We start from the raw sequence: 17,068 nt of genomic DNA, 5'->3' as shown, positions 1-17,068 counted from the left end.
ACTGTTTCATCAGAATCGGTAACTTATTGAAAATTAAGTCATTGATTTGATTTGAGATGTTATTCATCAGAATAACATTGAAAATGAAAAATTAATTGATTAATCAATAAATCAAAAATACTCTTTATAGCCAGATCACTTGGCCACTGTCATATCCAAAGATCAGCTTCCTCACTGAAAATATGCCTGAGATATTGCCAGGATGAGAAATAAAATAAATAAGTAATTAATAAATCGATAATAATTAAGTAAATAATTGATTAATCAAAAAAAAAATTAAATACCGTTTTTGCCAAAGCACATCTTCACTTTTGTCCCCAGATTTCTGCTTCCTAGCTCAAAGGATGGCTGAGATATCTCCCGGAGAAGCAAGAAAGAAAATAATTAATCGATTAATTTGATTAATAAATCAAAAATACTCTTTATAGCCAAATCACTTGGTCACCGTCATGTTCAAATATCAGCTTCCTTGCTTAAGAGGTGCCTGAGATATTGCCCATGTGAGAAATAAAATAAATAAGTAATTAATAAATCGATAATAATGAAGTAATGAATCAATTTATTGATTTAAAAAAAATACGGTTCTTGCCAAAGCACCTCTTCACTTTTGTCCCCAAATTGTCCCATATCGCCCGGACAAACAAACAAGAAAAAGACGGCATGTAGAGCACGGTACTTGCAAAATCCACCTCCTCTCCAAAGGCTGCCATGGATACATCAAATTGTCCATTTCATTAAGATTAAAATTCACAATCTTAATCAAAGCTCAGGTCAATCGGATGAAAATTGATTATTTTTCAGATTGAAATTGATGATTTTAGAAGTTTGACCTTGAGTTGACCTTTGACCTTTTGACCTCAAAAATAGTTTCCCCAATTCAGTGATGCAATAATATGCAAATCCTGTTAAAATGTCAAGTCAATCGGATGAAAAATGACAATTTTATAAATTCGATCTCAAGTTGACCCTTGACCTCAAAATCAATAGGCTTCTCAGTTGCAACTACCTGAACAACTCTGAAGTTTTGAGAAGATCGGTTTCAAATTGTGACCTGTAGGCGATTGACAGACAAACAGACAGACGGAATAACAAAATCGACTGCGATATATTTGAAAAATCTTCGATTTTGCAAATGACAAACAAACAAGAAAGCAGAGTAAACTCTGAGTACTCCCTTCCTTTGGGGCCCGACAATGAGGTCATGTATCACCTGGATGTGGAATTGCGAAGGAGCGGTGTACAACTGCATGGGAACGACCGGCCGTAATAAACCGTGACCTGTTGGACATCCACTTCCTGTTTCGATTATTCCGTGAATACAGTTAATGGCATGAAGAGCTAAACATTCCACTATTTCAATGAGGTAATGAATAAAGATGTGATGACGATGTCACAATTTGCCTTTCTGATTTGAAGAAGGTGAATCAAGGGGGAGAGGGTGTTTTGTGTGGTGAGGTGGTTTGGAAACAGATTTCAATCTTCTGGCCGCCATGTTGGTGCTCACTGCTACGTGAAGGCCAAGATGCCTCGAAGCCATCAGATTCACAATCACAATGCACTCCCTTTCCATGTTCCCTTCATTGCAAAACTACCAAAGGGACAGAAAAGGATTTTGAGACGATCGGTGTTACGGCCTTTGGAAGATCGGCCTCAGCGAACGAGACCGCGGTCTGTTAACTTATGTATCGCTCAAATCGCTCTGGGCCATTCTCTCAAGTAGAGATGAATCCCGTGCCATTTGAAAATTTGTCCGAGGTCATTATTTACTTTTAACGATGTGCATATGCATCAGGAAGAAGATAATTGGTTTTGGGTCGTTTATTGTCGCATCTCGTAGGATTGTGAGATGGACAGGTGACCGTGATGGGTGGGGAGGGGGTTTAAAGGCTTGGATTAGGTAGAGGATTGATGCCTTAGGGTTGAGAGGGGATAGATGAGGACTTGGGTTTTGGAAGGTGGACGTTGAGGACTTGGGGTTTGTGAGGATGGGGGGGGGAGAGTTGAGGGCTTGAAGTCACATTTTGCATTCTGTGGAATTTCCAAGGGTCCCTACTAGATATTGCCCAACCTGTGAAGCACCAATCAGACAGTTTATAGTCAGGTCGATAATGGAACGTCGATATACAGTATATAACATTGTCAAGCGCATACAAACACAGCCAAAATTATATCTTGTGATTAATTATGAGCACAATGCAGTTGAAAATTTTTGAAGGAGGTTCTGATGTAAATCCAAACTCCACAAAATAACTTATTCAAATGAATCCTTGAGATGTTCAACAAATCAATTTGACTGGTTTCAACAAGACTTGATGGGTCTACTCGTGCCGGAACCATCAACTCCTGCTTTTGATGCCTCGTGGCAAAGTCAAACACCCGTTGGACAGATGACATATGAACACAGGAGATGCACCATCAGCTCCGGTCTTGCACTGGAAACACAAGTCACTCGAGGTGTCGGACAGTGAGCTGCGCTGTTTAAATCTGTATTTGGCAGGTTTTGTGAGTCTCGTCACCAAATCTGAGAGTAATTGTGCTCAAAGTTATTTCTTATTTAAATGCTCATCTCAGCACTGAAATTCTCAAAAACGATCATTCCCTCCAATGAAATGTTTTAAAAAAAATTGCAGCTTCAAGCACAACGACTTGGCATCTCTTTTGCTTACTACACACAGGTGTGTGTGTGTGTGTGTGTGTGTGTGTGTGTGTGTGTGTGTGTGTGTGTGTGTGTGTGTGTGTGTGTGTGTCTGTCTGTCTGTGTGTCTGTGTGTGTGTCTGTCTGTGTGTGTGTCTGTCTGTGTGTGTGTGTATCTGTGTCTGTGTGTGTCTGTCTGTGTGTGTGTATTTGTGTCTGTGTGTGTGTGTGTCTGTGTGTATCTGTATCTGTGTGTGTCTATCTGTGTGTGTCTGTCTGTGTGTGTGTCTATGGGTGTGTGTCTGTGTGTGTGTCTGTCTGTGTCTGTGTCTTTCTGTGTGTGTGTCTGTCTCTGTGTGTGTCCGTCTGTCTGTCCGTCTGTCTGTCTGTCTGTGTCTGTGTGTGTATGTCTGTCTGTCTGTCTGTGTGTCTCTGTGTGTCTGTCTGTGTGTATGTGTGTGTGTATGTCTGTGTCTGTGTCCAAACAATATATCGGAAATGTATGGACCAATTTTATTCATACTTGGCAAAAAGATAACACATGATGGTGTACATAAGCACATCATTTTGTTTCGACAGCAGATCCAAGATGGCCGACTGGCGGCCGTTTTATTAGTAAAAAAAACCCGATGTCGAACATGTCCTCAACCATTTCTCGGACATGCATTTACCGATGTTGCTCAAAGTTGGCAAACAGATAAAGAATGGTGGCTTATATATGCACGTCATTTTTTCCCCCGAGATCAGATCTAAGAGGGTCGACTGGGGCCATTTTCTTACTTAAATGTTTCCCCAAACATTTCTCTGATTTTGTTCAAACTTGGCACAAGCACAGTACGTGACGGCATACATGTGCACCTCACTTTATTTTGCAATCTGATCAAAGACGGTTGAGTGGTAAACTGGAGGCCATTTTAGTTGTACATCAATATGGGCTTGCCTTTTAACTCCGGACAGCAAAATTACTAAAACAACAGGGGCTATGACATTTTATGTCTATTTTACTTGTTTAAATTGAATTATATACTTGAACACAGTGGAACAGAAATCGCCTTCATAATACTTCCAAAAACCATGCTATATATCGATATATAGCATGAGAGAGTGTGGCATGTGAGAGGGTGAAGATGTCACCGATATAGCTTTATGTACGATTCTGATTGACACTGTATTCTATTTCAGTCAGGCTAAACGTCTGGATTGTTTTTTTTTGACAATCTTTAAAATCATTATTTTATTAAAATTGAAGTCTGCTGCATACATGAACACTGCATGGGGTATCGTGTTCTATGAACTTTGGTGCTTCATGTTTGTATTGTATAAAACGTTTTTTTGTTTAATATCTCTTGCTGATGATAGGACCAATCAGGACTTGTTTTAGGGGTGTTCCTCTTACAGCAGTAAATTATGTAAAAACTTAATTATTTTTACAGTTATAAAAATGTCTTAAAAAAATGAAAAATTATATCTTCTCTTACAAGGAGGGGAGACTTTTTCCTGTTTTTCTTTCCAACAACTTGAGAGTTCAGAGAGCACATTACCCCACACATTTTTGAGAAACAAGGAAATGGGCAGGTTCTACGAGCTGAAAATTTGATTGGTCGTGATGGCATAAAATACCATAATATTTTGTCCCAGTGCTGCTAAACGGAATGGTTTTGGAGTGACAAAAAGGCGATTTGTTTTCTACGGTGATCAAGTATATAATGAAATTGAAATAAAATAAAGATTTTAAATGTTGTATAGAATTTTTTTTCGGAAGTTTACCACTGTTGATGCAGCATCTTTTACACCACCTGATTTAATGCCCCTTAGTTGGGCATGTGGATTAGTAGTAATAGTAGTAATATTGGAATGTACCTTTTAAACCTCTCGACCCTTGGAGACTGTTGAGACCCAAAATACCCTTTAGACCTTAAGACCCCGAAGACCTTGAATACACATTAACACTTAGACCCTTTAAGAATTTGAAGGTGGTTCAGATCCCGAAGACCTTGAAGTCCCTTTAAGAACTCTAAAACCTTGAAGACCCTGAAGAGCTTTTCGACCCTAAAGACCCATGAGACCCTTGAAGAGCCCATTAAGACCCATTTTACCTTTAAGACCCTTTTGACACTTTAGACACCTTTAGATCCCTATACCCTTAAGATCCCTAGAACCTTGAGACTTTTCGACTTCTTAGACCTTAACACCATTTGACTCCTTATACCCTTCAGACAAATGAGACAGCCTGGACCCTTGTCTGTTTAGAGCTTTAGACCACTTGGATCTTTTTAGACCCTTTTTACATGTTTGAGAGATTAGGCCCTTTTGACCCCTTAGACACTAACTACTATTATAGCAAACATTTTAGAGTTTAGACCGTCGAGAACCTTTAAGCGCACAGCACACAAACATCTCTCGTCTTCTTGCAAAACACAGACTACACTTCTTCTGGTTTTTTTTTTTTTATCAAGTAATGCGCAAACTTAACCCACCCAGAGGGTGGGTACTCTGCTATCGAATATATAAAGAAGAAAGTTTTAGTTTGTTCATTCGTTTATGCATTTGGACCCTGCAGGAACCATGATGACCAAACTTTGCATGGCCTCCTCTTTCATCCAGAGGAAGGTCGAGGACCATGTTTAGATAAAAACAAATTTAGATCTGTTGTTTTTTTTTACCCCAGATAAAACCAGATAATTGGCCTTCAAGCCTCGATCAGATTTTGTGCTTATACACTGCTTGCATTTATTTTCCCCCAGGAGCGATCAAGTAATATCTTTCGTAAACATTGTATATTGAGGTTGTAGTGATTTGTTGTCAGCAACACAAATTTAATTATTGGAGTATTTCGTTGACTTTCCCTGGGCAACACCGGGTACTTCAGCTAGTTTGTAATAAAAACCCTTTATTTGCTGAACCGTTTTCCTGCCTTCCCGCATGCAAGGAATGGCCAAATTCCATTAATTTATGGGACAATCCTTGGGAGATTTTAGATGGTATTTGAACGCCGTTTATATTAGTAAAATAATGCAACATAAATTTGGCAAATTCAGCGACCTTCAGTAATAGTGGGGCAACTTAGCATAACAATTGTACATTTTGTGAGGAAAGTACCAAATTTGGCACACTAGTAGCCTATCATATTATGAACAGATTTGGATATTGGGCCATCTCAAATTCAGCTGCTGATGGCTGTGGCAGCCATTTTCCACTGCCATCAAAAATTTGAGATGGCCCAATATCCAAATCTGTTCATAATATGTTAGGCTACTAGTGTGCCAAATTTGGTGCTTTCCTCACAAAATGCACAATTGTTATGCTATATTTAGCTAAGTTTCCCCACTATAATAGCAAAACTCTTGGCTTGACAGGTGACATTAGTTTGACCCCTTGACGCAACAATATTTATTTTGTACACACTTGGGTGAGACTAAAATGAGAATTAAAATTGTGAAAAGGAAGGATGATACAAGAGCCGATGGGAGAGTTGTAAGAATGGCGAGAGAAGGAAAAAGAGATTGGAGATGTGAGTAATGGCAGGGAAGGGCATCTACAGAGCATATCCGTGGAGAGGATGACGAGTGGTGTGGGGGTAGAGGGGTGGCAGAAGGGCTAAAAAGATTCTACCATATTTGTAAATGCATTAAATAGATGGTCTCCATTGCAAAAAAGGATTGCACTTTTTGGCCACTGCATCACTCATGGTAGTCTCTGCTCGTCGGTTGACCTCAAAGATTGGAAACCGGTCACGGATGCCAAGGGGGAGGTGCTCATTCTTGTCTGGAGAATTGATCTCTGCATGGCCCCCTGGCTCGGGTTCATCTGCCTCTCTGTTCAAAAGCAGCCCCTGTCGAGACCGAGAGGCAGATCAGCGACGCCTAGGGAGAATCGAGGTGAGCCTGTCGGGACGTGCGCGTTCAAAGCGGGTGGTAGAGCAAGGCGTCCTCAAGGTTCCCTCCATCATAGTGTACAGGACATCCTCCAGAGTTTGTGAGACTAACCTGGTTTCGAAGTCCAACATTTAGCCGACTCTCATTAATATCTTCCTTTTACTTTTAATATTCCGTTTATGTAGTTTTACATTACCAAGGTTTTGAAAGGATGGTCTGTCCTGTTCAAGTCAAATAGGTCATGTCAGGGACTAGGTGGTACTGCTGTTAGGGTATAGGTCACGAGCTTCAAATCCCATATACCGTGCTCATTTGTTCAGAGTCTCCTCTACACTGTCCTTGTATTTCATGGTAATAATTTCATTTTTATACTTGTCCATCTCCATGTGTGTTGTATGAAAATCTTCGCCCAAAAAATATTTATTTTATAGATGAAATAAGGTAAATTCATTAATTTCATCTCCAAGAGACGGATTAATTTGGAATTTCATTGAAGTGACATCAGATTTTGTGACGTGTGAAATGAGGTTTCCACCATTGGAGCCGTGCCGTGACCAGGCCCGATTATCACCGAGGCCAACAGACATGACAGCGTGAGCTCTCAGCGTGGCTTGGCAATGTCGGCCTGAAACTCGAGTGTCCTCTCGTGCCAGCATGTCGCTTTGTGACTTCCACTTTAGCATTTTCATGTTAGAGATTGTCCAAGTAAATTTAATTGAGTGAGTAGTAATTTCTATTCCAACTCTGATAAAATATTTTGCATTTTGTAATGGAGAAATCAACATGGAATACGAGTTGTGAACCTGAGGTCTGAACACGGAAGGCAGTGCTCAGGTGGGACCAACAAGGAGGCCATCTCATTCACTACAGTCTTTTTATTTACTTTCAATGAGTATGCTATGTATTCTTTTTGCATTCTGCTACTATGCAAACTACTAAATCAGATGAATCACTGAGTTGGCTTCATTCTTGATGTTGTTTGGTACAGTAAGATCAAAATGTGTTGCCAGGTATAGTAATTGATCACGTGACATTTGTTTTGCATTGTTATGTGATCATAATATCCTGTAACATTGAACTATCTTGTACCAAGGATGACATCGGTTATCATGGTATCATGACAAGCAATGAACTTCGACATTTTGTTGAAATATTTTGGATTAGTAAAGTTTAACCAAACCCCTGACCACATATGTAGTGCATCACATGTTTGTTGTTGCTCAGCAGCTCACTCTTAGACATGACCCGCAATTCTTTCGAGCAAGGAAGCTTCTCTGCGGTCTCACCGGCATCTAATAGCGGTGACGAGACACACACAAGAGATCCCAGTTTGTGCCCTCCTCGGCACCCTTCGACCTCTCGAACCCCCAGGCACGTTTCTGTGCCTCCCCCGTACTCTGTAGCTGGGATGGAAGAGCCTCAGATCCCACGTGAGCCCCTTGATTGCTGGGCGTGTGCGGTATTGCTCACAGCCCACAACACATGTGCGGCTCTACTCAACTTGCTCCTCCTGACTACGGTATTTTCTCTCCTGCTGCTTCCTGCCCTTATCATGGTGGGCTTTGGATTGGCTTGTCATTCCAGGGTGAGTTCTGCCCCTTATCTGCTCGCCCTCCCATTGGGAGGTTTCTGATCCTTTTTGCATCCTCCAGTTACATGCTCTCCTTTACTATTTGCTATATTATCTTTTCCATCGTGAAATAATGGCTGGTAATCCTACCACACTCTCCCCCATAACCACATCTTTACCTTTACTTCCTCACCCATTCCACTTGGCTTACTCATCATCACTGTCATGCTCAGTTTTTTTGCTCACTTTAACACTTTGCACTATTTTCTTCGAGTTCCTATATGAAACAATCTCAGGATGCACAATGCACATTGGTCCAGTTTTCAATGCTGCTTGATTCCAAACACTCTTAGGGTCAAAGATCAAAGGTTTATAATGAACAAGGTTAGATAAGATGTTTAAAAAAACCTCTCAAAATGGGAAATACCATCGTTTCGGTGTGAAACGCCTTACTTTCTCGATCGCCAAAGTGAAACTGAGTTTTAGATAAAACCCCAGGATAAGATGAAATGAAATATTTGTTATCATACAAAAATGATACGCACATTTCATTCATTAGAAGTAGGCAATTTGAAGAATAATGAAGGTAATTAAAATTCCAGTCGATATAGTGATCTGGATGCCCTATCCGGAGGGAGAGGTTGAGGAAACACAGGCCTGGTCCAAGCACACAAGGGAATTTGAAGGAATTCTGGGGTCAAGGTATGTAAGGTTGAGGATGATACGCAAGAGAGAGAGAGAGAGAGAGAGAGAGAGAGAGAGAGAGAGAGAGAGAGAGAGAGAGAGAGAGAGAGATTTTTTCTGCCCTTTGGAGGTCACACGCTTGATCGGTCATTGAGAACTGTTGCACCCTTAGCTCGATTCTGGGTAAAGACAAGAATTGCTATCGTTAGTTCAAAGGGTCAAGTAAGACCTATAATGTGAAGTCGGTGATTCTACCTGCAAATCCACAAAACCTTTCTCCTTCAACTGATTGGAGACTATTTATCATGGAAGAAAGGGGGTTTGGGCACATGTCTTCATGGTATATATGAATCATGATCATGTATTGTTTATTTGCAATATTTATCCTCCAAAATATTTGTAAATCATGAAAAAAAAATTTTTTTAAGTAGATCTCAATTCTGGGGGTATTTAAGTACAAACCTTGCCCCCTTTATTAATTTGCACATTTTATAAACCAGCAATGGTCATCCAACTTTTTTGTGTCTCTCCGACTCCATCCCAAATTCACCAACACACGCTTCCCTGATTGGTTAGACATATGCGTCAATTACTGGTTGTTATTTATGTGCAAAGTCACCTTAGTGTCACATGAGGGTTTTGAGAATCAATCCTGCATTTGCCAGGATGACACTGTATCGAAAAATGAGGTTTCAAAAATAAATGTTCATTTAAAGATCTGTTTTATATAATTCACGTTGATATTTAATTTTTCCCTATCTGGAGGGATAGACTGAGGAAATGTTGGCCTTGTCCAAGCACACAAGGGAACTGAGGATGATATGTACTCAATAGTCAAAACAGGCCTGAGCCTTCAATGTTGAGTCGCTGCACTACCTTTTGGTGCCTTTGGGTTTGAATACTACATGGTCTTTATCCATGATTTCACGCATTGTTCGGTCATTGTTTGGAGAAAGAGGGATGGGGTGAGGGGTATATTTTTCATACAATATCCAAGCTCATGGAAGAGCAAGGTGACAGAGGGTAAAAAGGCAACAAACGACTAGTTGGGCAACAGTTGGAGAAAACATGCAAGGAAATAAATGGATAGGAAAAAAGGGGAGAGAGAGAGACAGACAGACAGACAGAGAGAGATAGAGAGTAACCTCTTTCACAATAACCTCTTTCACCCCCCCCCCCCAGAAGGTGCTTGACACAATAACCCCAGAAGGTGCTTGATGGTGGACCATGTTCAGTGCCCTGCAGAGACCTGGGAAGGGGAGAGGGGTAAAGCATGGAAAGAGCAGAGGATCAAGACCAGAAAGGAGGCACTCGAATACAGATAGACCACTGACATATCTTTGATGGGAAAGTGATACGCCCATAGGCTCAGCTTCATCGTGTGACATTCCAATATTTTTGAAGGCCTTGTTTTCCATGGTGTCAAGCTGAGCAAGGAGACAGAGGTGTCAGGACAGAGGAGAGAGCAGCACTCCATCAAGCTGCAGATGAAGGCCTTGTAGGTGGATAGGAATTCAGGTGTACCAAGAGAGGACATTGTATCATGGAGGATGCCCAGTCGGTGACTGGCTTTGGAGGCCAACTTTGAAATGTGGTTTGCCCAAGAAAGATCATGGCTAATAGTGAGACCAAGGAGTTTGATTGACTGAACTTCCTCAAGGGAATTAGTAAGAAAGTAGATGGGAGGGTTTGTCATATGGTCCTTTTGGAGAGAGATAGTGAGATTTGTCAGGATTGAAAGACATATTCCAAGTGTTTGACCAGTTTGTAATTTTGTTAACATCTGAAGAGAGGGAAGAGACTGCAGTCTGTCTGTTTGAAGGATGTTAGTAAACCAGGAATCTTTCGCTCAGAGTGGTGAATGCATCGAATGGTTTCTCAGCAAGGGAAGTGGCAGTCAAGTTCATGGATAGTTTTAAAATTGAGTTAGATAAGTATCTGCAAGTAGTGGGGGTGGGGAAGTGCTAAGATGCTGGCATGATGTTGGGAGGGGGTTGGGGGTGTTTCAATCAGTGCTGGTAAATACAATAGAACTTTATAAATCTTATTGTTGGTATTCACTGTAGATTTTGGCATATATTCAACAACAGAATATTGTTTGTCACTCTATTGAATAAACTTGTTAAAATTATTCAACAACCTCTCATGATATGGAAGATTTTGTGGAAACACTCGGTTCATCATGGGTGTTGATGTGAAACTTGGTCACCACTTCAGTTGAGGCCTTTCTTTCCATGTGCATTCTCAACATGTCATTAATCTCTGTTCTGTCATTCTCCAGGTGTTCAATGTATCTGCCGGACCATGTGGAACCTCTATCGATGACAACGGTTCCACAGTGCTCACTGTTGCAGGATTTGTGCTGCTTTCACCCCTACTTGTCCTGGCTCTGGCTGCCTACTGCAGGTTGGCTCGTCGCCTTCGCTTGGACCTCTGCTTTATGCCTTACAGCCGTGCTGTGTACAAGCCAACCCATCCAAGTACCTTGCTGCCCCCTCATCCAGTTTTCCTGTGCTGCTGTCCCTGTCGCCCCAAGCCACCTGATTCTTCTCGCACAGTCTGGGTGTGAACTCCATACATATTAATGCATTCAGAAATATAATTTTCACCATATACATATTACTTATCAAAGAAGGCAATATTTTGATACTCTCCCCCCCCCCCCAATTACACTTTGAGTAAGAGGAGACAAAGGAAATCCATACATACATTGGGACCATACTCTGTGTTGAGTGTTGGTGCTGCCTAAGCAGTCTCCTTGGCTATTGGACACAATCCTGGATGGGTCACCACTCCCACACAGCAAGCTGGCACTCATTTTGCTGACCTCGGAAGGATGACAGGCTGAGTCAACCCCACCTGGTATTAATTCAACAGCCAAGGGGGATTTGAACTCAGGATCCTCGGATCCCAAGCCCACCACCCTAACCATTAAGCCAACACCAGGCATACTTGTACCAAGTTTGATTTAAATCTCTTCAGCTGTTCTCAAATCTCTCATTTTTACATGATATGACCTTTGACCTTTGAACTCTTGACCACATAATCTAATCAAATAATATATGCATCATGCTACATACTTGTACCAAGTTTGACAAGGAACCCTTCAGCTGTTCTCAAGTTATCCTGGGAAAGAAAACTATTCACGGACTCTGACCTTTGATGACACCTTCTAATTAGTTCATCTTTGCATCCAACTGTATAACGGAAATAGAATGTATGGAGCAATGGGTTTGTGGAGAGGAGGGTGTCAAAATTCCCTTTTTTTGTACATGTAATATATAAATGGTCTTATACTTTACTTTCTTTCATACCCTCCTCTTTTCACCAATTTTGTTTTCCCCTCCTTACCCTATACAAGGAAATATTGACTCAGGAGAAGGCTAATGGGCCCATGATGCCTGTGTCACATCCATAATCCCTCAACCCCAACTCAATCACCATATCCACAAGCGCACACACACTCCATGACACCAACCCAACGTCCACTCAATGGGAAGAGAGAAAGAAAACAGCAGGGACAGGTCATGGGCAAATATGAACAACACAGGCAGGACATCAACATTCACAACATATATAAATTTAATAAACAGAAATAAATTCCTGCATGGGACAAGTGTGAAAAAATTCCAACTCAAACCAGGACTTTATCCCTTATGCAGTGGCAACCCACTGAGCTATTGAGTCATCAGATATCTTCAGAATTTTCTCACACTAACACTGGAAGCTTTATAATGGCCGATGTCTTACCTGCCTGCAAGGCAGAGTGTGTGTATGTGTATGTGTATGTGTATGTGTATGTGTATGTGTATGTGTGTGTGTGTGTGTGTGTGTGTGTGTGTGTGTGTGTGTGTGTGTGTGTGTGTGTGTGTGTGTGTGTGTGTGTGTGTGTGTGTGTGTGTGTGTGTGTGTGTGTGTGTGTGTGTGTGTGTATTAGAGATAAACCTCAAATAGAGACTTCATAAACAGAAATAAATTCCTGTGTGGGGCTGGTATGAAAAAATTCTGACTCAACCTGGGACTTGGGGGAGAGAGAGAGAGAGAGAGAGAGAGAGAGAGAGAGAGAGAGAGAGAGAGAGAGAGAGAGAGAGAGAGAGAGAGAGAGAGAGACAGAGAGACAGAGAGACAGAGAGACAGAGAGACAGAGAGACAGAGAGACAGACAGACAGACAGATAGACAGACAGACAGAATTTTGCAAAAGTCTAAGACCACCACTTTTCTTTTTTTTCACTAATTTGTAATTTCGCCTTTGCGGGTAATATAAATTCACACCATGCCCAAGATGTCAAACTTAACGAGACTCAAAATAATGGCTTCATACCGGGAAGGCAATTCCCAAATAAAACAAGAAAAAGAGTAATCAGAGATTGCAAACCCTTGCCAGGACTTCTTTTGAGTGGTGTATTTTTATAGGTTTTAGGGTAAATCCAATATGGCTGCCAAACCATGTGAACAATAACATCATATGTGTGAACCTTTTGTTCCTCATGGACAGGCGGTCATACATGTAAAGTTTCACCTCAACCTGTTCAGCCACTTCAAAGAAGATGATTTTTGAAGGTTTAAAAAAGAAAAGAAAAATATGGCTGCCGAATCACGTGACCGATGACGTCATGATTATTTGTTTTTTTCATTTTTCTGTGGACCATTTCATCCCGAGATGACCCTCAAAACTTTTCATACTGGTTGGACGTGGTGTTCTACATATGCAATTGTGACGTCATTTCAAAAATCACACTCATTCCTCATGAGGAGTGCTTGCTATGTGCCAAGTTTCATTTCTTTTCCTTGTTGCGGTTTCGGAGATGGAGAGGTCCAAAGTTTTTCTGTTTTTCCAATATGGCTGCCATACCACGTGACCAATGATGTCATAATTATCTTTAAAAATTCTACATGAGTAGTTGCATCAATGCTGACAATTTCGTCTCAATCCGGCAAGTGGTTGCGGAGAAAAACACGAATGTTCTGTGCAGGCAAACAGACAGACAGACAGACAGACAAACAAACAAAGAAGAAGAGAACATCATGCAGAGCACGATACTTGCAAAATCCATCAAACAAATTTGACATGAAAATAATTGGTGGTTCAATTCAATGACCAAATATGCAACTCCACTTAAAATCTCAAGTGAATCGAATGAAAATTGACAATTTTAGAAATTCGGCTGATATTGACCTTTTGGCCAATGTGAACCTCCAAAATAATTGGTGGTTGGATTCAGTGACCTGATATGCAAATCCTCTTCAAATTTCAAGTGAATAGGATGAAAATTGAGGATTTTAGAAATACCACCTAAGCTGTTGACCTTTTGGTCCATGTTAATCCCAAAAATAATTGGCTCGTTGAATTCAGTGACCTGAAATATAAATGTTCTTCAATTTTCAAGTCAATCGGATGTAAATTGAGGATTTTAGAAATCCCATCTAAGTTGTTGACCTTTGGCCTATGTTGACCTTTTGGTCAATGTTGACCTCAAAAATAATTAGCTAATTGAATTCAGTGACCGGAAATATAAATCCTCTTCAAATTTCAAGTCAATCGGATGAAAATTGAGGATTTTAGAAATTCCACCAAAGTTGTTGACTTTTTGGTCCATGTTGATCTTAAAAATAATTGTTGATTGAATTCAGTGACCTGAAATATAAATCCTCTTCAAATTAAGTAAATTGGATGAAAATTGAGGATTTTAAAAATACCATCTTAGTTGTTGACCTTGGGACTATGTTGGCCTTTTGGTCCATGTTGACCTCAAAAATAATTGGCTGGTTGAATTAATTGACTTGAAATATAAATCCTCTTCAAATTTCAAATCAATCAGATGAAAATTGAGGATTTTAGAAACCTCACCTGTTGTTGACCTTTGGCCTATGTTGACATTTTGGCTGAGGCGGACCTCAAAAATAATTAGCCAGTGAATTCAGGTGACCTGAAATATAAATCCATCAAATTTCAAGTCAATCAGATGAAAATTTAGGATGTTAGAAATCTCACCTACTTTGTTGACCTTTTGACCTAAAAAAAACAACAGGCTTCTTCGTTATGACAAACTTTACCATGTGGTTAAGTTTCGTGAAGATCGGTTCAAAATTGTGACCTATAGGTGACAAACAGACAGACAGACAGACAAACACAATCGACTGACTAATATATTTGAAAAATCTTCGATTTTGAAAGTAACAAACGGATCAAAATTCAATACCCTCTCCGAATCCTTTGGCGAGGGTAAATATCCCACAAAACAGGTATTTGCAAACGTGGCATTCAAGCAACAATACAAAAGCATAATGAGACTGGAGAAGTTAAAGAGACAGAAAATGGATTGGAAGGCAAACTAAAACTTTAAAATAGGGGCAATATCACTGGGCACTCACCTGGTAGAATAATTATACTGAGGAGGAAGTCAATGTGGGACGGAATCAGCAAAATGTACCAATGAACCGATGTTATAGCAGATACCTATTTTGGGGGGCAAAAGAATATTCTGTGTAAAAGTACAAAACCAAAAAACGAAAATAAAATAAAAAAAACTGAGTTGGGATGCGAACTTGTTGGATTATTTCTCTTGTTAGATTATTAGATGTTAGATGTTAGCAAACTTGTTAGATTATTAGATTATTGTAAAAAATTGTTAGATTATTTCTCTGAAATAAGCTCATGCAGTGGGTCCCAGTGTACATCCGTATGAACGTACATCTGTTAACATTTTACTGAAACATCTCACAAACTACCAGACCGATACGGACCAAATTTGGAATGATGCATCAGGACAGCAAGGTCTCATGTGGTTGTGCTCCCCATCTGGGTGCGCCTCCTATAGAGTGTGTGAAAGGGGGGTGGGGGGGTTACCACAAATATTGGTATTTTATTCAAAAATCCTCTCGGGACAAAATTTGCCACGAGGCGTCGGGACCATGCCTTAAGCTTAAATTGTGATCCTCATGGTCGTATCTCCCCTGGAAAGGGGGCCACAGGCCCCCTTCCCAATATCCCTTATTTTCACTAAAACATATTTTCCTCACAAACTACACGACTGATATGGACCAAATTTTGTAGGATACATCAGAGCAGTAAGGTCACATGGGGTTTTCCTCCCCATCTGGATCCGTCCCCCAATAAGAGGCTGAAAAGGGGTGTTTCTCCTCAAATTCAGGTGATTTATTTTAAAACCTTCTCAGAAACCGATGGCCAGAAGTAGACCAAACTCTTCATGAAACACAAGGACCATGCCGTTAACTTAAGTTGTGCTCCCCATGACCGTACCAATCCAGGAAGGGGAGCCATGGCCCCTTCCCTCTAATCCCTTATTTTCACCCTGTCTGTTGGGGAAAGAACTGTCAGTTCCCCACGGGACGATCTTATTCTTTTGTGTGACCAATACAGACCACTGCCTTTGTGCTGGAATGAACAACTACATCAGAACTCGAACTGTAATATAACTGACATTAACCACTGCTGTCTTGGCCTTTTTATGGCTTACATTAATATAGTGAGTGCTATTTTGATGCCTTTTATGGAGTCTGTGATGGGATCGATCAGAATGATAACGATTCGTTTTTGGTTTTTTCTTTCCGTACGAATTATCATTTTGATATATCATTATTTTTGTTCTTAAAAAAAATTAAAAATTAACATCTGTAATAGAAATATATATTGCTTGAAATGTGAAGGCATTTGCCCCTCTATGAGCCTCGCTTTTGTAGAAAGAGAAAAAAAGAATCGGGTCTTTATAAGATCTTTATAGTTAAAAATAAATATAAATATATATTATATATATATATATATAAAAAAAGAATATATCTTTATAGTTTTTTGTTTTTTTAATGTCATGAAAGCTATATGCAGTTAAGGAAACTATGATGAGAGCGTCTTTTCACAACTTTGTAGTGGACAAGTATCCTTCCCTGAGGAAGTATCCAATAAAATTATAAAGGTTTTCTTCCAGTCTTAGCAAATTTCAGCAGCATAAAGTGGTATAGCATTTGAGAGGGACTTTGGACGATGAGCAGGAAGGATAATTGGTGGTTGTTTATGACCCACAACCTTGGAGGGACATGGAAACGTATCAAATCATGACAACATCATCGAAGCTGTCCCAAATTATTTGAACAGGAAGAAAAACGAAAAACAGCCAAAATCAAAATATAAATTCTGGGAAACATTGCAAAATGCAAGAAACAATCTCCCAATGGAATTTCTCCAGAAATTTCAGGAAATAATTCCATAACGGATATCTGCTGTTTTGCCTGGAAAAGGTGGTTACACCAAATATTGAAATTTCATGGATTAATATTGTCATTTTTGT

General features: G+C 40.1%; 1 protein-coding gene across 3 annotated transcripts; it reads left to right on the top strand.

Annotated features, from left to right (window-relative positions):
- The first annotated feature begins 6,195 nt into the window (after window positions 1-6,195).
- LOC147018781 (transmembrane protein 88-like) lies at window positions 6,196-12,065 on the top strand. Of its 3 annotated transcripts, none has more exons than XM_085898825.1 (3): window positions 6,196-6,513; window positions 7,735-8,095; window positions 11,046-12,065. In XM_085898825.1, the coding sequence occupies exons 2-3, from the start codon at window positions 7,751-7,753 to the stop codon at window positions 11,331-11,333; spliced, it is 633 nt and encodes a 210-aa protein (XP_085754951.1). In that variant the 5' UTR covers window positions 6,196-6,513; window positions 7,735-7,750; the 3' UTR covers window positions 11,334-12,065. The 3 variants fall into 3 exon arrangements, with proteins under 3 accessions (XP_085754951.1, XP_085754950.1, XP_085754952.1); XM_085898824.1 differs by having other exon boundaries at window positions 6,208-6,513; window positions 7,738-8,095; XM_085898826.1 differs by lacking the exon at window positions 6,196-6,513 and adding an exon at window positions 6,556-7,344 and having other exon boundaries at window positions 7,738-8,095.
- Window positions 12,066-17,068: the final 5,003 nt, after the last annotated feature.

This window comes from Eptatretus burgeri, chromosome 10, assembly GCF_056783735.1.
Source record: "Eptatretus burgeri isolate ZD-2024b chromosome 10, Ebu_testis_v1, whole genome shotgun sequence".
NCBI classification, from domain to species: domain Eukaryota; kingdom Metazoa; phylum Chordata; class Myxini; order Myxiniformes; family Myxinidae; genus Eptatretus; species Eptatretus burgeri.
This window is presented reverse-complemented; position numbering and strand designations above follow the sequence as displayed.